Raw genomic sequence first — 20,427 nt, forward strand, 5'->3', positions numbered from 1 at the left:
AAATCAAGCATTCTGACGTCATGATGTCCGTTCAGGCAAGGTTGCCCTTTTTTTTATACATGACGGAGACTGACCTTTCGGACTATATATGAGTTTTTATAAAGAATAAAATGATAGTATACATTTAGTGACATAGTGACGCCATCACATTACAGTTTATACAGATGAAAAACACAATCTTGTTTTCGGTAAGCAGTTGCTCTGCGATGTTCACAATGTCAAAACATTTTTCCAAAAAAATAATGTATATTATATTATATATTTATATGGATATATACTATCATATCCATGTAACTCTACAGGTATATACGTTTCCTGACTAAAATTAATCGAGATATCTCACCGGAGATGCAACAGGGCCATATTTAAAAAATAAATGTAAGTGCACACAGAGCACAATGCGCATGAATACATCCCGCGGAGAACGGAATGTACTCGTACAACCGCGTCACTTCCGGTATATCACAATGTTCCTGCGACCTGAGAATAGAGACCGCTCCATTTTGATAACATACACGTTAAACTTGTACATGAGGAGAACTACTTTTAATGAAAATTTAAAACAGTATTTTTCATATATCCCGTGATCTATGAAAATACGTCCGTGATATTTTTAATTTTGTTTAAACATTTGAAAAAAGCCCGTGCAAGTCTATATCTATGGAAACATGCTCACTCGAGCGCACAATATTATCGCAAATGTTACTGAGCGGAGATATGCGTTAACCGAACCGAAGCGAGCCCTACTGGCACACACGCAGAAGAATGTGTAGAAAACAGACAGATTCTCCTTTTCACGAGACACAACACTGCACATGACCTAGACAAGTCAATAGCTGTGTTGATATCCTCAAATGTCGCCGTAGATTTAACCGAGGTTTTTTTAAAATTGCAATGTGTAAACCGTGGAAGCAACAACATATTTGACATTGACCTATATTGCCTATTATTGGTTATTGTGTGAAACTGTATCGTAATATGATAATAATATCAACCCCCTTCGACGTACTATTTCGTGAGCCATATAACAACGAACAGTGTTATATTTCTGAGAATATGCGGATATATAGCACCTTAAAGGTAAGTGTAAATTATATTTTGTGTAAAATATTTTGATGTTATTTTCTGATATTTTGCAAGTAATTATACGTATGAGTGGTTTATGACATATGTGTTTATGCAATTCATTAAATAATCTGACTCGTTACTTATCATTCTTTAGATGAGTTCCCATGTGTATATGTCATCTAATATTGCCAGACGTTCACTGCAGAGCAATCACACCTACTCCAGAATTCAAACATGGCGTCGGGAAGCTATCGCCTACCCTATGCCACGCGGCCTGGCTACAACGCGCGGAGCCTCCTCTGACGTCACGATCAACGTGACGTCATAGATTAAGCGACAGCCACAGGGTCTATTTAAGGCGCGCATTTCACCGCAGAGTAACAAAGAGCGGCGTGTGTTCGTGCTGTCTTGTGTACTATTGCTGTCCTGTCCGATCTCATACGGCAACAGCCTGCGAAGTAGTGGTATGTACTTTTTAAGTGTAATTATACGCAACCTCATCAGACATCTGACAGTGATTTCAAACGATGTAGGTGAATTTTAGCTACGTATCCTCGAAGAGACAACTCAATATTACCTCGGTCTATCCCGATGCATTTGCCTCCATTGGAGGACAACCTTATTCCTCCCAGGTCAGCAAGTGTCTCTATAATAACTAATTTGAGATTAGATTCAAACCTGATATTTAATTATTTGTTGACAATAACTGACTACTTGACAGCGTTCAAGATGAAAATAAAGCGAAATGACCGTCGTTTAGCCTCCATACAAAAGTATCCTCCAGAACTACTAGATATAGTGATTTGAAATGTTCAGGTGGTATTATTGAATACTTTCATTTTGAGCAACTAAACAATGCCGTTTTGTGTATGAAATACATATAGATTTATGAAAGTATGAAATATGAGGGAGCAGTGTCCAGTGGGTAAAACGTTCGCTCGTTACACGATGGTGCGAGTTCGATTCCCAACATGGTTACTATGTGCCAAGTCCATTTCAGGTGTCCCCCGCTGTGAATATTGCTGAAAGAGGCGTTACTCTCACTCACTCACTCAATAAAATACTAATTTTCGAACCCACGATTAGCGGATCCTGACAAGGCAAGGGGACACCATCGCTCTGTGGACGTGCAATGTATAGTCTATTTCTGACCTTGAGAAATGTTGATAATAATACATAAAAAAAATGTTGTCATTACTTCGACCCTTTGAGTGTTTAGGTGTTGAGAGCTTATAACTGCACGTAACTGTACGAATATGTAATGATAGATGTCATCAAAGCAGTTGTGTATTAGTTAGGAGGCTTACACCTTGTCTATCGCCATTACGAACAATCTCTGTTGTTACTAATCACACGTAGAATACATCCAATGTCCATGCAATATTATCAGGACAGGCTGAATGGCAGTATAGCTTGGTGATGTAGGTCAACGAGATGTGTCGTGGATAGCAGCCAGTCATTGTTGTGTTGCGCTATTCCAGTTACATGACAGGCTGTGTTTGTATAATAGAGGTACGCTGATATGTCACATGACGGGAGGTGCATACTTGTTCAAACCGACTGGGACGAGTTTGAACATAAACTTTTTCTCTTTTAGTGTCATCATATAACAGGCTTGTATCAGGTATCAACAAATGTAAAATTATTGTCGAAGGAAAACGTGATCGTCAAACATTTAAACTTACGATGACAAGAGAATAGTAAATGTGATTGCATGATGCGATGGAAAACTTAAGTGAGTGTGTGAGTGATTTGGTTTTACGCCGCTTTTAGCAATATTCCAGCAATATCCCGGCGGTGGACACCAGAAATGGGCTTCACACATTGTACCGATGTCGGGATTCGAACCCGGGTCTTCGGCGTGACGAACGAACGCTTTAACCACTAGCCTACCCGAGAGCCCCTGGAACTTAAGTGATTACTTTGTTTTTATTATATTTCTAACATTACAACTGCGGCGAGAAAGTGTTTCAAGGTATATGGTTCACATGGCTCATGATGAGTAAGCGTTTTGTGCACCACGACCACGACACGTGATCACGTTGCGTGAAGCAGCTCTGCACTGTTCGGTGATGGCACACAGCTGACCCAGGTACTGGCATTGATTGTCGGGGACATAACGATCAATACTCACAGTAGAGGAATACTGGAGGAATCTCTGCATTCACTTCATTCGTCTAGGTGATACAAATATGTAAGTCTAGTTAGCTATATTATGAACTTAACACTTGAAAACACGATTAAATTAAGTAAATATTCCATAGACTGTGTGGAAAATAGAAGAAGGGTCTTGCTTTAACACGGTGTTCCCTTTCCGTGGCATGAGTGAGTGAGTGAGTGAGTGAGTTGGGTTTTACGCCGCTTTTAACAGTATTCCAGTTATATCACGGTGTGTCAGCTTAATGTGGGAGGAAAGCCCGAAGTGATGCAGGTCTCAGACGTTTACCACTTCGGTGGTTGAAGCTGACAAACCTAGAAACATAATCGGGGCGAACCGGGATTCGAACCCACAATCATAGGTTTCTGGCGTGTCCAAGGGACGCAACTCTGCACAGCGAATCGCCACGCCTTAGTGCCACCCATGGCCTCTCCGTGGCATGACGTGGAAGCACATTCTAATATATTATGTAAGCAACTTAAAATGAGAACAGCTTGTTTATCGTGCATATAAATAACATTCGTCAATCAGGTGTTTTGATTACATTTATTAATATGCATTCGGAGAGCGCTAACACAAGGATCCCAGTATTTGGTTAATGAATAACAACGCGGAAAGCGGAGAGAAGGAAGACTAGATACTTTAATTGTAATTTTACGCACATTTTAGGTTTTTATCTAAATACCTGACATGTATTGTTGTACAGCATTAAGGTTGCATGCTGCAGTAAAATGTGACATACATCAAGTGTGCTAACAAGCCAACTCGCCCAATCATGATGACGACACTCTGTATTCAAGTACATGCATTTATGATGTCAACTTTCGAATTCCCAATACTTATATCCTCAGATTTTTATTCAGACTTGATGTAAATAATAGAGACAAAACCATTTCCATAATCGTAACAAATATCCAGTATACTATTCCTCCTGCATCATAACCGTGTTCTTACGAATCACTATCAAATGGTGAAAAGGTGAGCGTATTCTGCCCCATCGATGCCGTTCGTCACAAACACATACAAAGGCAAGTCAATTGGTCACACCCGACGGGGACATACCATGCGAGTGAAAATAGGGAATAATTCCTCAAGTTTTTTTATGAAGGGTGCTTCTTGATGTGGAAGAGGATGTTTTAGACGTGGTGATTCAGAGCTTGTTAAACTTCTGCCGGGACTGACTGTCATTGGCTGTGTTTACGGCTATCTCTGTGTGCTATGACTTGCCGCGATACAACCATCTTCCCGAGGCAAGGGAGTTAACTGACTGTAAAAGTCCAGTTTCCATCCTTGCCGAACTAGGCTGGAATTTCTGGGCTCCATCGTAGCGCCACCAGTGGCTATATTATGAATTATGTCCCTTTTATGTCCCTCCTATTAACCAATCAGATTCCACCTCTCATATCATTTGCATTTGCTTCAAACAAAATGGAGTCGCCAAGTGAAGACGATCTGATCGATAATCAAGATCAATATTGTAATAAAACGGGTCTTGCTTCGCGAAGTGCATCAAATCACGTAAGCACCTTGATTCAAACGGGTCTTACTTCTCGAAGAGCATCAAATCACGTGAACACCTTGATTAAAAACGTGAAAAGATTTGGAAAATATCTGTTGACGCTAAGTTGTCGGTACACATGCTTTGCAAATCCTGCAATCGACCGAAATCTGCACGGCGGTTTACGAACCGGATGTCGTTTTCGTTACACAGTTTTGATTGGACTATGCATAGACTCGTTAGTCCAGCCAAAATATAACTCAATAACTCCAGCCTAGTTCGACAAGGGTGGAAACTGGAGGTTTATTAGATGCGGTACAACAGTTGGAGAGTTAACTAATCAAGTTAGCATTTACAACACAGCTTTGTGTACATAGATGTGTGTATATGTGTCACGCACGCGTCTGCTTATAGCTTATAGACCATTTCATATCCACGAACGACGAGACATTACAGCGTCCGGTTCATGAACGGTTAGGTGAGGTGAATTGTTCAGCGTCGCGTTCAAGATTATTGCACGTATATAGCGACGTGTGTGTTTGTGGCTGCTTGTACCAGTGCGGAGTTATGTCTGTTTTATGCAGCCCATTGAGATAACAAGGATTCCCCACTCAGACACATAATACTGACTTTGAGCCGACCAGTCCGTGTTTAGCCACTTCATGCCGAGGACCAGGCAGGGTAGCAACAATTACCATCTCTCAAAATGCAGTATAGACCATTATGAAAAATGAAGTTGACATGACAAAAGTTTCAGGTACAAGACTACTGAATCCAGATCTGAAACACTCCAGGTTCCTCATCCCCCTCATCATCTCTGAGACTTAACGTCAGTTAGAGGCAGACCCACCTGATTTAGTTTTGTGATTTGTGAACATGGATGAGTCTCATCACTATCCACCCGTGAAGGTCCGGGTTGTCAAGAGCATGTTCCAGTTGTCTACACTACTTCTTCCTTGGTCTCATTTTTGTCACCTTCTGTGCAACCAACCTATGTTCAACAAGTACTAATCAACTATATATATTTTTTTGTTTGTTTGTTTGTTTAACGCTGCACTCTAGCTATATGACGGCGGTCTGTAAATAATCGAGTCTAGGTCAGGCAATCCAGTGACTGACATCGTGAGCATTGATCCACGCAGTTGGGATACGCTGATATGCATCAACCAAGTCAGTGAGCCTGACCATCCGATCCCGTTAGTCGCTTCTTACGACAAGCAAAGTCGCCTTTTATGGTAACCATGGGTTGCTGAAGACCTTTTCTATCCCGGATCTTCACGGTTCGCAACATATACTTAGAGGCATCTACTGATAACATCTCATGAGGGTTATCTCTATTCATTACTTCATTTAAATAATAATATTCGGTGGTTGTAATAAAACTGAACTGCAGCCTTTACCTATAACGCCACGTTCATTCAGGCAGAGGAGATCAACCCATTTAATCCGTGCCGGGTATGGGAGGTTAACCCAATGGACGGACGGACCAGTTTTCCGTACTGGCAAACTATTTATTTATTCGTAGTCGCTTATGTGCCATGACAACCAACGCACATTTCCAGAGACCATTTTTTATCGACTAGTATGTCTGTGAAGGGAGACAACTCTTCACGTCCCCTTTGTGGCTTGTACTTGTTTACCCGCCTGATGTCAGAGCAGTTTTGTCCGTGAGTCAAGGATTGTAATGCATCGTGGGCTTATATTCACCGCATAGAGCTCATTACATAAGATTATGTAACGGACATGAAGGTATGACAGTGTTCATTTGCCCAGTCCTTGTGGTATAATTGTCTGATGAAGAACAATGGTAGGACCGATTTTTCGTAAAACGGACAAACGAGGAAATTCATTTGCGCATCAGAATACGGATCCAACGTTGTCCCAATTGATACGAAAGTTTCGCAAGACAGCCTTTACCAGATCCGCATCACATGTCAAATTACCGTTTTGTAAATAGGCTAAAATACCGGTTGGTACATAACTCGTGGAAATATGCCGATACCAATCAATGCCATTATCCCTTTGTATACACTGGTATCAACCCGTCACCATACATTATATTCGTCTGGTTCAGTATCGCTTTTAGTTCTATTCCAGACTACGCTTACAATCATCAGATTCTGTCATTAAATAGTTCATGTTCTGAGATCTATAGATAAACTGTTTAATGTAATAACAAGAAATAAACGTGAAGATCCGGGTTAGAATTGGTCTTCAGCAACCCATGCTTGTCTCGGGATCGGTTGGTCAGGCTTCCTGACGTGGTTGATTCATGTCATCGTATCCCATTGCGTAGAGAGATGCGCATGATGCCAATCACTGGATTGTCCGGTCCAAGCTCGATTATATACAGACCGCCGTCATATATATGAATATTGCTTATGCCAGGTACAGAGGGTGTTACCTTTCTGACTTGTACTTATGTATGTCTTATTCAGAGTATTTGAAATGACAATGACAATACACGGACTACATAAACGTCTTGACCTAAAATATCGTAGACACAGGTGAACAACGGATACAATCACTCGATGTAGCAATACACAAGTTCTCTTCATTAACCAACCCAGGTTATTAGAAGAACAAGCCGAACAAACTCTATTCCATACATGTGATTAGCACCAGGAACAATAAATAGAGAAATGTATTGTGTAATAAATGATTTCAGGGACTATAAATGTCAGTCCCTGACAGGCATATTTTTTATTTAGTCACTGAACACCACTTTGTTTGACTTCAAACTAAAAACAATTGTATTGTATATATCAGACTTGCGGTTAACAGTTACCCGAAATACACAGACACAATGTCTAATTTCAATGTCTTGTACTATATGCACAATGGGAACCAAAGCTTGGAACATAGACCTTTTCACGTTCAACTCACTCACACACAATGGACCAATTACAACTACAACATGATGACTGAAATGCTCAGCGGTTAAAGTGTCTGCTAGAATGTTGAAGAACACCTTACTCACTCTATCAGTTCAGTGCGGTCATCAGTTCAGTACTGTATGAATCAGGTTGTTGTATGTTGTGTGAGTGTGTACACTATACTTCGTACCTACAGACCCGTAAAGATCCAGGTTAAAATAGGTCTTCAGCAACCCATGCTTGTGTAAGAGTCGACTTACGGGATCGGGTGGTCAGGCTCGCTGACTTGGTTGATGCCTGTCATTGTATCCCACTTGCGTGGATCAATGCTCATGATATCAATAACTGGATTGTCTGATCCAGACTCGATTATTTACAGACCGACGTCATACAGCTGGAATATTGCTGAGGGCGGCGTTAAACAACAAATAAGCAAAACAAAAAAGTACTGTATGAATCAGGTTGGTGTATGTTGTGTGAGTGTGTACACTATATTCAGTTACCACAGACCCGTGGAGATCCGTTTTAAAATAGGTCTTCAGCAACCCATGCTTGTGTAAGAGGCGACTAATTTGATCGGGTGGTCAGGCTCGCTGACTTGGTTGATGCATGTCATTGTGTCCCAATTGCGTGGATCAATGCTCATGATATCAATTACTGGATTGTCTGATCCAGACTCGACTATTTACAGACCGACGTCATATAGCTGGAATATTGCTGAGTGCGGCGTTAAACAACAAACAAACATGTACCAACATTGGCTCATACATAGACCTGCGTGGTGAACATCCGGCTTCACTGACAAATCACTGAACAGATACTACCCTCTATTTTCCATTGTTTCTTAAGCGACAACACTTACTGTTCCTGTAAACTATGTTGAGTGGGTGCCATGCAAGTATATCCAATTGTTTGGCATTTCTGAAGAGACGGTGACAAAGTAGACACAATATATGGATAACAACTTTTTTATTACACTGTATTCAGTCAACAGAGTTTTGTCCCATCCGCCTACTCTGAACATATGAAGTAGAAGTTCTCAATTTCCCAATTGTTCCCCCTATGTAAACTAAATCCGGCACAATGTCATCCTGTTTGTCTGACATCCTCATCATGTGTTCTCTGGCCACATTGTTGTTGCAACTTCATCCTTCTGTTGTTGTTATCTAGCCCATTCATGTTGATCTCTCTCATGTATGCAAATAGGTACAGTGAATACTTCACCCACCATAGATAGATATTCTTTTTTTCCTCCAGATATTGAAGATACATATCATAATATTATATTATATATAATTACAGAGCTGTACAGAAGTACAATTTAACAATATTATGAGAAATGATAACTACAAAATGCATGACAATCAAGCATTCTTATAACTGTTTTGTAACAGATACAGCCATTTCCTACAATGTCTTGACACAATAACCATAAGGTCACCCCATAGACTTTGAGATAAAGAGCTAACACACTCAGGCATACCGCCAAGTAGTACAGACAGGATTATATCATCGTCCTCACTACATAGTCTTGCAAATGTAGAGACATCTATCACATCACAAATGATTTCAAATAGTTCATTTCTGTCATTCATATTCAATGTACAATACAAAAAGACATGCTTAATAATATCATGAGCTACAATTCTACATCGACATTCCCTAGATTCTATATTTAGGCATCCCAGCCGTACAAGATAAGATACTCAGTCTTGGTTGAGAACATGTCTGCTGAACGAAATGTAATTGTACTTACACATAATTCTCCCTTAAGTCGACAATGGACAGACATACATAATAATAATGTGATTGGCATTTGATTTCAGTTGGCAATGCGCATAATCCAAAAATATTCACATATTTGAAATAATCGCAATGGAATAATTCATGTTCGGAAATAAGATATGCGAGGATATATCTATATAATCATGTAACATGAATTGCTACATAATTCGAGTTACAAATACCGAAGACGAAATATCTCTGATAGCTCATAGAAAAAATTTCGAAGATTATTTCTGCAACGGTATAAGGTTCTATACAGAAGCGTTGCTGTTCAAGTATAATAAAGTATGAACGTTATCCATTAATTGTGTCTACCTTGTCGCATGAAGATGTATTTCAGTTTGAATTCACGTGTACTTTCTTTCACCCACCTACAATCTATTTTTCCAATTCCAGAAAATTAAAGTTCCTTGTGGATTAGATGCAGCACAACGTATTTCCTGCATAGGGTCACGGCAAGAGTCAAGAGTCCGTAACATGTTTTGTATATACGGTTGTGCAACCGAAAGAGTAATGCTACCGGGGCATGCGTGTCAAGCCACAAATGTTACGCCGCGTGTAAATGTGTCAGTCAATGTCAATGAGAAAAGTGGGCTAACAAAGACTTGCGGCAAGTCTCCCTAACCGACTTTCTCATCGCCAGGCATTAACGCTACCCCGGCTGATCGCTTGAGCAACGATCGTCAACCTTTCCCCGAGGTTTACAGAGAAATTCAATACACCGCAATGTCCTTTATGAGGGACCGAACATTTGATTTGCTAGTGAGTGCAGGGATTTTGAAAAATGCCTCAGGGTTCGCTGCATATGTTTAATGGTCTGAAAAGAAGGTGTGAAAAACATATTGGTCGGCTCCTCCACCCCTCAGCCCATCACCCCATACACACCGCCGAATGTTAACCAGCCTGTTTGTAATTTCTAAAGAAGAACATTTTTTGTTTGTTAAAGATAAACATTAAAATAAATAGTATGATCAATCAAAGGGTGAACTTGACAATGTTGCTGAAACGTTCATGCTTAAAGATGTGCCTTTTCTGGTCATCAGTACTGCCAATACCTATATGACCAATATCTTATGATGGACACTAGTTATATAGGGCCAAACAACCTAGTTATTGTACATGTAGCTTTGTGTCATGTAGAAAGCATAGCGTGCACTAATCGGAAAGTTTTATAACACCAGTACTCCTTGATGGACAAAATATTGAAAAACTATAATGAAATCAAATATAGTCATTTTCGTATTCATGAATTGTTGCCTTTTTATACTGTAAATGGTACCTTTTACGATGTTTTACGACTTAAGATAACACCTTTTTTGTTGTGAAGTATTTCGCTATTATCATTTTGATAGCTTGTGCATTATATTTTTCATGCATAGTGCGGTCATATTACCCAGACTATGTGTGTGCGATGTTGTACACTCTGAAATACAATGAGGTTCTCGGCTGATCGACTGTCACCGACGTAGTAATGTTGAATTGATAGAAACATAATGCTATGCTTATAGCATTCTGCATATAACGACTGACATTCACATGACTCACTGGTTTAGGCTTTGCGAAGGGACCGCACCGTTCAGACCGACAGCAATATAGCTAATACATGACCGGGAGACATATAGGAGGAGGGCCATGCAACTAAGGGTCACCCGGGTGAGTCTCAGGGCCACTTGAGGCATCCGTATTGATATCGATGCCAGTTAGGGTCTAGTCTGCAGAACATGCACACGTCTGGATAATCGAAATTGTTGCATTCCTAAGCCGAACTTAGAAACACTAGTTTTCAAAAGAGAGAACATTGTTGATTATAAAATAGTTCATATGCTATACGTCTGTCGACTTGAGGTCCATTTATAAGTCTCGTGACCACTTGAGTCATCCGTATTCATTTCAGGGGCTCATACGTACACGCCGTAGGACCACACGGGGCACCCATATACATTTCAAACCAACGGAATGATTTTGTGCAAATAAGGATTTTCTGTATTAAATAGGCTTAGTGCATCTGGAGACCATTCTTATAGATATATTGGTAGGGCCATTGTTGGGCCGTCTCATTAGCTTCAAGGACGAATGGGCCTCAGGGCAATCCGTTATAGGCTACGGAGTGTCACCCGTATTGCCTCGATAGTGCCGTCTGTATTAGTCGCTGTTTACATGTTTGTTTGTTGCTTAACGTGTTTAACGCCGCTTTTAACAATATTTCAGTTATATCACGGCGTGTCAGCTTAATATGGGAGGAAAGCCAAGTGATGCAGGTCTCAGACGTTTACCACTTCGGTGAAACCCACGAGCACGGGTATGGTGCTGGCAAACCTAGAAACATAATCGGGGCGATCCGGGATTCGAACCCACAATCATAGATTTCTGGCGTGCCAAAGGGACGCAACTCTGCACAGCGAATCGCGGCGCCTTAGACGACTGGACCACCTGTCCCCCCCTACAGTCTGGGAAAGTGAGTCACCATGCAAACTATGGCGAGGTATGACGAAGGTCATGACGCCTGTGTAAATAGGAGTTTGAAAAGCAGGTGTGGTGTGCGCATTTGGGCCCCGAGAACACAATACTTACGTTGAAACATACACCACGCCGAAATGCAGCCCAGATCAGCCCGACAGTGACTGGTTTGAACTTGTCGCTCTCTTTACGTATCAGCAGTTGGTGTGTGTATCAATGTGGGCATTTTGTTCTGCTTCCAATGTTGATGTAGGATTACATGATTACATGAATATGAACAAGTATTTGCTTGACAGAGATCATGTTGTATTTAGCATGAGACGTGTAACGCAAAATGGGCAAGGAAACATATTCACATCAATACCATTCCTAAGGGCCGATACTCCTTGCACCGTAGACCCAGGTTCGATACCGACAGGAACAATGTCAGAAGCTGTAAAAATCCCGAAATCATAATAATGCACAGTTAACAGAAATAGTGTGCACGAATTTCTTTATGTTACATGAATAAACGACAAACAGGCAACAATGCCACTACGATAATGTTTATGTTTTTTTCATGTTAACGTGTAGACACATAACTATTGGTACTGATATGCTTTCTACCATGACAGTTTAGAATCATGCTTTCTTGAAGGCATTTTCTTTCTTAAACCCGGCAGATTTCAAACAATTTCAAATAGTACTTTACATCAGATTCGTTGCGATTCCATTGTGGGGCCGAACGTATCTTAAAAAAAATGTGAAAATATAGTTTAGATAGGAAACCACATGAACGATAGTTATGCTATGTTGTCATTTTGAGACACAACAACACAGCTTGACATTTAATAATATTCTTCACCATTTGCAATCAGCATTCTGACCCAACAGAGGTGTCGATGATGCAACACAGTTTCTCCTGAATAACACGTAGAGCCGTCTAGATCGGAAACAGGAAATCGTTAGTAAGAATACTGTTTGGTTTTCACAAGCTTCACAAGTAAATAACATGAGATGCAACACTAGCTGATAACACGCAATTATCGGTCCTACTAATATGTCCATATTTAAAACAAAACAAAACACCAACCCATTTATATTGAATATTTTGACCTTTCCCTTTCCTAGCTGGTACGAAAAAATGTATGTACGCAACAAAAATAAACTATTCAAAATCTGTAACACGGCAAATAATATCATTGACATCTCTCTGCTGTATTTAGGAGCAAATGGTAGAAAAAGCAGTTAAAATGTTAAGGGATAGCCCACCTGTGTTACTTCTAGAGTGACAATGTCTTCCTTCTGGCCGCCAAATGCGATCGCGCCGATGTTGAAAATAATCAGGGCCCGGAATTAAATTTTACCAGCTTCAACCAGGTTTTATAAAAAAATTGCGTGTTATTAGCGAGTTTGCATCTTTTTTACGTTTGTGATGTCCTTTTTATTTCACCATTTGTTATCCTATCGCTCATCTTTCTGTGTGTCACGTATTGTGACCCCATGGCCATCGGACAGAACATAATGGTGTATACAACGAAACTAAACTTTGCAAGGGTGGCCTTATTGTCTTAAGGGAGGACCCTTCCCGATTATCATATTAACATCATTATCATTTTAACACAGAAGTATGGAATTGAAAGCTGTAATAGCAATTAAGAGGTTTCAAATGTACACATTCGAAACCTCCTGGCTGAAGAAACGGCTTGCTTCCCAGAAATTGCAAGCTTCTCAGGAAGGTATAAATTCGATAAAGGTTCATCGATTGCACTTGAGTCAGTAAAGGTGGTGATATGCACATTGTTGTTTCACGTAGCGGGTTTAATGTTGACTAATGTATGGAGACGTTAAACATCATGACGAATATCATTGCAAATTCAACATGCATACATTTTCCGTTTGACAGTCTGGCATCTGTTGTAGCCCGCCATTTCCTTGAATTGTCAGTCGTGTGTATAGAATAAGCTATTCTGCTCACCGCATAAGCCCCATGTGCCGAAAATGCTCCGCTTTTATGAGGCAAGGTAACCATGCAGTATGATTTGCCATGTACCTGCCTTCTTCGTTCTCTCGCTAACCGACCCGCCTTAACCCTGCCGTAAGGGGGGTCACTGCCGTAAGCCGTAGTAAGCCATTGGTGAAATCTAACATCCTGTGTAAACATGGTAACACTCAACATTCGGCGTGTCTTTGAAACGAAATCACTCGGTTTTTATTCAGTTTACACCAACCGGTCACGAGAAGTGTTCATTTTGAGACGCACATCGTAACATCTGTACTTCAGTATTTAATGTACTGTCGAGCGCGAAAGCTGTCCGTTAATAGCGGTCTGTCCATTAATACCTTATTGGTAACGTAAAGTGTATATGACATTTAAATCCTACGACCATCAGTTCGAATCCCAGATTCTCTGTTATTATCATCCTTACATCAGCGTCATACCCATACACTAGTATGTACCAATGTAGAAAGCGTCTTGGACATGCTTACCTTCGGTTTCCCTTCCAATATACAAATGTTAAATCCATTCTTTTTCACGTTCCAACACTCATGTGTTGGACGAACCCTATATAATATATAAGAAAACGCTTTTACAGCATTCATTATCGTTTTGGAATGCCCACTGGATTCCCGGACGTGGTTTTGTGCAGAATGTGCACATGCTACAGTCTTAAAACATGCACCTCTTCTAAAGGCATGGCTGAAATGTGTGTACAGAATGAATGGTTGTGTTTGGTTTGTTGTTTAACACCGCACTCCGCAATATTCCAGCTATATGACGGCGGTCTGTAAATAATCGAGTCTGGACCAGACATTCCAGTGATTGATATCATGAGAATCGATCCACGCAATTGGGATCGATTACATGCATCAACCAAGTCAGCGAGCCTGACCACTCGATCCCGTTAGTCGCCTTTTACGACAAGCATGGGTTGCTGAAGACCTATTCCTCCCCGGAATCTTCACGGATCCAGAATGAATGGTGTGACAAGTGTATAAGGTACGGGCGGTCATTCGGTAAAAACATACAAAGTTGAAATAAAGGACGAAAGTACGCAATAATAGTCAAATGTTACGAATGCAGAACGAATGTTACAAATAGAGCATATCTGCATGTATATATCATATACACAGCGAAACAAGCCGATTAAACTGAATGTTTTACAAATAGTCCCGTCATCTTGGGTTCTGTCTTGTCCACGTTGTCCTTTAGCCGTCAAGGTTCCTTTGGGTGCACTGGCGTTCATTAGTTTACATTGTTTTTCTTTACAAAGGACGTCTGTTGTTTGCGTGGCGTTCATTAGTTTACATTATTTTTTCTTTACAAAGGACGTCTGTTGTTTGCGTGGCGTTCATGAGTTTACATTGTTTTTCTTTACAAAGGACGTCTGTTGTTTGCGTGGCGTTCATGAGTTTACATTGTTTTTCTTTACAAAGGACGTCTGTTGTTTGCGTGGCGTTCATTAGTTTACATTGTTTTTCTTTACAAAGGACGTCTGTTGTTTGCGTGGCGTTCATTAGTTTACATTGTTTTTCTTTACCAAGGACGTCTGTTGTTTGCGTGGCGTTCATGAGTTTACATTGTTTTTCTTTACAAAGGACGTCTGTTGTTTGCGTGGCGTTCATTAGTTTACATTGTTTTTTCTTTACAAAGGACGTCTGTTGTTTGCGTGGCGTTCATGAGTTTACATTGTTTTTTCTTTACAAAGGACGTCTGTTGTTTGCGAGTTGTTCATTGGTTTTGTATTCTGAATTTATTATTCGTATATAAATATTTATCCTAATTTGTAACATTCGTTCTTTATTCGTAACATTTGACAATTATTGCCTATTTTTGTCCTTTATTTCTACTATGTATTTTTTCACCGAATGGCCGCCTATTGTAGAGGCTCGTATAAATGGGACATATATGTGAACTCATTTGAACGTGTAGATGAAACAATCCTTTATCGAGTACTGGGCTAGGTATGACACATACAAACACACACTGTCTCATTAATAAAACATATAATGTCCGTATAATTCGGTAATGAATAAACGGAACAATACTAAAATACAAAATTTACTATTCGAATCCCGGACCCAAAAAAGTACGAGAATCTGCACTTTACAAAGAAAGTGTTATCCCAAATATAACATCGGTTACATTTTACCACTTTCTAAATGGCATTGTGTATTCAATACTAAAAGAAGTAAAAGAGAAGTGCAACATATTCTACTCAGCGTAACATATACATGTAACACGTTTTCCTGTATTTAAATATGACTTGATCAAATATTTTCTTTCTTTCAGACCCTGCTAGCTGAAAAATGACGGACAACGAACAGAACGGAGTGGCAGCCTCCGAAGAACACGATGGTGGTAAAAAGACCAAAAACAAACTGCCCATAGATCGTGGGTGGGCCTGGGTTATCGTATTTGGTAAGTTGACACGCGAATACGTGTATTCTGTGGTTTCAAACTGGATCGATATACTCACTATAAATAACACAGCACCAACTTTCAAAATGCAAACTCAAATAATTATATAACAAATGTTCTATTTCGGATAACACTTTCGTGGTTAAGTACAAATTATGGTATTGTTTCTGGTTGAGCCCCTTCCATGATTCGAAGTCACACTCTCAGAGTGAGGCACCTGATCGCAAGCACACGAAATCGAACCAACTCAGCCACCACAAATATGTAAGTCCGACTAATGCTAGTCTAAATCACGTACTTTATGTACCCCTGTGATAATCGAAAATTAGCACTGCTGCCATGGCAGAATGCTGTGAACACAAAATGACCTGTGAATACACTATGAATGCACAAGGTACGTGATCTATTCTACAGTTGTCTGACTACCATTTTTGTGGACGCCTCAGTGGTTGAGTGGGTTAGATCACTGACTTTCTGTGCAGCCGATTATGTGCCTCACTCTGAGAGTGTGTGTTCGAATCCAGGATGGGACTGAACCCCCAAATGTACTATCATTTGTACTTGACCAAGAAAGTGTTATCCCAAATAATACAAATGTTACATATGACCACTTTCAAGGCATTGTATATTCAAATAATGACAGTTGATTCATTGGAGAATGTATATATCTTATGTTGATAGTACTGCACAAAACGTATCTGGAATTGAAATAAGATATTGTATCATATTTCTGTGACCTCTTCACCAGCAAAAACACCATCCACCATATCATTCCTTCCATGTTTTCGTTAAACAGCCACGTTTTGGATCAATCTGATTCAAATAGGCATGTACCGGTCGTTTGGCATCCTATTCGTGGAATTTCTGGAGGAATTCAAAGCCCCAACGTCTGTGACGTCACTAATCATGGGGATGTATTCAGCAGCATATAGTCTAACAGGTACGTACATTCTCAATTGACCTATTCTTGTTGTAAGAGACCCGTACATGGACCGGATAGTCGGGCTTGGTGACTTGGTGGATTGGTTGTCATCGTACCCCGGCCTTGTGTGACGATAATGTCAATCGCTGGTGTGTCTGGTCCAGATGTGTTTTTTACTGGCCACCCTGAAACATTACTGCCAGCACCTGAAGGAACCAAGACAAATTATGTTATGTTTTATGGATGCATTTCTTGTCTGTGTCAGGGTACCCCTGAATGCCATAGTTGCGTTGTAAAGTTCACATTGGAATGGTATAGGCATACTTTCCAAGAGTATACCACACTGATTACCATTTACTTCAATATATATTGGGGAGCCTGTCGTATATGGTTGCTGGGTCTCTTTTAGCATCCTTCTTGTGACAACCTTGCAACATTGTGCTTTCCTGACGCATTAATCTGATGTAAATAACTATTTTTGCTTGCAACCATTCCGACTGATATTTGGTAATGAGCATGGATATCGTTTTCATCATTTTCATCCATGTCATCTTGAGTGTCCCATTTATTAACCATTTCAGCTTTGATTGGACTCAATTTCCTCCTGGAGAAGTACAGCATCCGGTTTACGTGTCTGCTTGGCGGGATCTTAATGTCCCTCGGTGGCATGCTCAGCTTTTTTGCCATGAACCTTGAATACCTCATCTTCACTCAGAGTATCCTGCCAGGTGAGCTCCAAGATGTACAAGATCATAAGTATGTTGGATTACATCTTGTTATTAAATGTCCCGCTTCATTATGAAAATTGAAAAATAGTCATTTCTCGAACATTACCCTGTAACGACCATGACAATGTTGATGAACTACTGACCAGTGACAAGACAGATATTAATTGCAGGAATGGGTTCAGCTTTACTCTTTGGTCCCGGTCTGGTTATCGTTGGGCAGTATTTTGACAAGAGGGGAGCCCTCGGTCAAGCAATCAGCAGCTGTGGAGTCAGCATTGGGGGAATGGCCATACCCCAGATCATCAGATACCTCCTGACACAGTACGGACTACGAGGAACAATGCTTATAAGCGGGGCCATACAAATGGAAATTCTTATATTTGCCCTGTTGTACAGGCGGGCCCCAATTAGACAGAAGGAGGTCAAGACAGAGGAGAGTCTTCTTACCAGTGAATTCCCCAATGTTAAACACACTCATAGCGACTCCAACATTTCCGAGAACAGCTCTCATGCATCCCCAAGCTACATTGGAGGGATCATCGACACTCTATCACAGTCAAGTGTTCTTAAATATGCTAGCAATGCCGACATTAACATTTGCTCAACTAGGAGCCTCAATTGGAACGCTGCCGACATAGAAGAAGTAACAGAGAAAAAGGCTTCGTGTTGTAAGAGGGTGACGCGCACTCTGGATTTCTCGGCATTCAAAAGATTTAATTTTTGGCTGATTGCTTTCTTCAACTTCTTCGGGGTAGTTGCTGTTACGCTGTTTGATTCCTACCTCCCAGCAATGGTACAAGAAGCAGGGTTTACTGATATGGATGCTGCCCTGCTTATCACGATATATGCTGCAGTGGACTGTGTCAGTCGATTTCTATCAGGAGTAATAGTTGAATCAGGTAAAATCAGGGCGCAGAATTTGCTCGCACTGTTCATGTTTGCTTCGGGTATGATGTGCCAGTTCACAAAACTTTACGTCACATACGATTTACTCATTACGTATGTTGTGATCTTTGGAATGTTTTCCGGTGGCTTTCAAGCAATGAATGCTGTGGTGATGGTTGAGTTCCTTGACATCGAGACTTTCCCCAAGGCTCTTGGCTTTGTACAGGTCTTCCATGGCGTCTCCCTTGCTATAATGAACCCCGTGCTTGGTAAGTAGTTTTGTTTTAGAAACAACTTTTCTTTACAACATTTCAGCCATGTTTGTAAATATGCCAGTGTCAATGTCAGTTGTTTCCAGCATGATATGATGTAGGTCTACATGACACTTACTCATGATCAATATTCACCTGATAAAGGGGCAAGAAGTAGCCCGAAAGCTACAATGAATGAAAGAAGTAGTTATCCATAAAACAGCGTGTCATCCATTCATGTTCTTCCAATTTGACAATGTCTGTCAATATCTTTATGATATAGGTCGTACATTTATACTTAATCGTTAGCAACATTTACTCGATCCAAGTATTGATATGTTGCAAAATGTGAATTTGCTGATATATTCAAGGACTTTTGAGGGACATCACAGGGACATACTACGCGTCCTTCAATCTAATGGGTGCCTCAGCCATCGCCTCATCCATCTTCCTTCTCGCAGAAACCCCCACAAGGAGGTGGAAGGATGCAAGGAAGATGAAAGCAAAGGAAGAGGAGCTAAAAGCTTTGAACAATGTGACTGGTGACGAGGTTATATGATAATGCTTGGATCTAATCTTAATGTTCAAAAACAAATATATTGTTATTACAAATGCAGTGTGGTAAGGTCTGTATTTAAACAGTAATGAGTCATATAATTGTGACATAAAGTCGTCAACACCGGTTAAAGAACTTTTGACGTGGAGTGCACACTGTTTCACATTTCATGCCAGTATATTTTTTGCAAACATATATATTTTTGTTAGCTCACTGTTAGCCATCTCCTTGCGTGATGAAATCAGCAAGCATGGCGAGCATTATCTCCCTGTGACATGTAATGTTTGGAAGTTCAGTGCTGTGATACTCTACTGTATGAGTCTAAAAGCCCATTTATTGAATCGTTCGTCTCGACGTTGTATGTTCGTTTGTACGTCGACGTTGGCAGCTGGAAGCTGCATGTCGCTTCATCCACGGTTCTAACATGTTGTATCCTCTCAATGACCATGACAGGGCCACTACTGAAATAATAAACATGTTTAGGATTACATCCGAGTTGGTCTTATTTCACCTCCCAGATGATGATGATATAATGCATGATTCAAGCATGTATCCCCCATCGATTGGCCCATATTTGTCTGGAGACGCAAAGACTCCCATAAATTTACGCCAACACATCGTAATGCACATGTGATATTTGTATTGGTGATAGCTTACTACTATACGCTCTGTTCATCTGCTGTTCATGTAAAGGATGAATACCTGAGTGGAGCGTGACTATCTAGGTTTGCGTTGGTGCTGCTCTGATAGGGACAGATCAATATGCGAGCCAAAAGTCAGCCTGATTACAGTTCGTCTGTTTGATGTATGTTGTAAACAAAGGGCCGTCTTTCACGATAAG

At 40.5% G+C, this 20,427-nt stretch overlaps 1 protein-coding gene across 4 annotated transcripts; it reads left to right on the forward strand.

The window, feature by feature from the left end:
* Positions 1 to 691: 691 nt before the first annotated feature.
* Positions 692 to 20,074, forward strand: LOC124148593 (monocarboxylate transporter 5-like). Of its 4 annotated transcripts, none has more exons than XM_046519762.2 (6): positions 692 to 1,080; positions 16,116 to 16,244; positions 17,041 to 17,184; positions 17,748 to 17,894; positions 18,065 to 19,048; positions 19,402 to 20,074. In XM_046519762.2, the coding sequence occupies exons 2-6, from the start codon at positions 16,133 to 16,135 to the stop codon at positions 19,587 to 19,589; spliced, it is 1,575 nt and encodes a 524-aa protein (XP_046375718.2). In that variant the 5' UTR covers positions 692 to 1,080; positions 16,116 to 16,132; the 3' UTR covers positions 19,590 to 20,074. The 4 variants fall into 4 exon arrangements, with proteins under 4 accessions (XP_046375718.2, XP_046375717.2, XP_048247358.1 ...); XM_046519761.2 differs by lacking the exon at positions 692 to 1,080 and adding an exon at positions 6,319 to 6,473; XM_048391401.1 differs by lacking the exon at positions 692 to 1,080 and adding an exon at positions 12,703 to 12,785.
* Positions 20,075 to 20,427: the final 353 nt, after the last annotated feature.

This window comes from Haliotis rufescens, unplaced genomic scaffold (assembly GCF_023055435.1).
Source record: "Haliotis rufescens isolate VD_foot unplaced genomic scaffold, xgHalRufe1.0.p SCAF_9, whole genome shotgun sequence".
Lineage (NCBI taxonomy): Eukaryota > Metazoa > Mollusca > Gastropoda > Lepetellida > Haliotidae > Haliotis > Haliotis rufescens.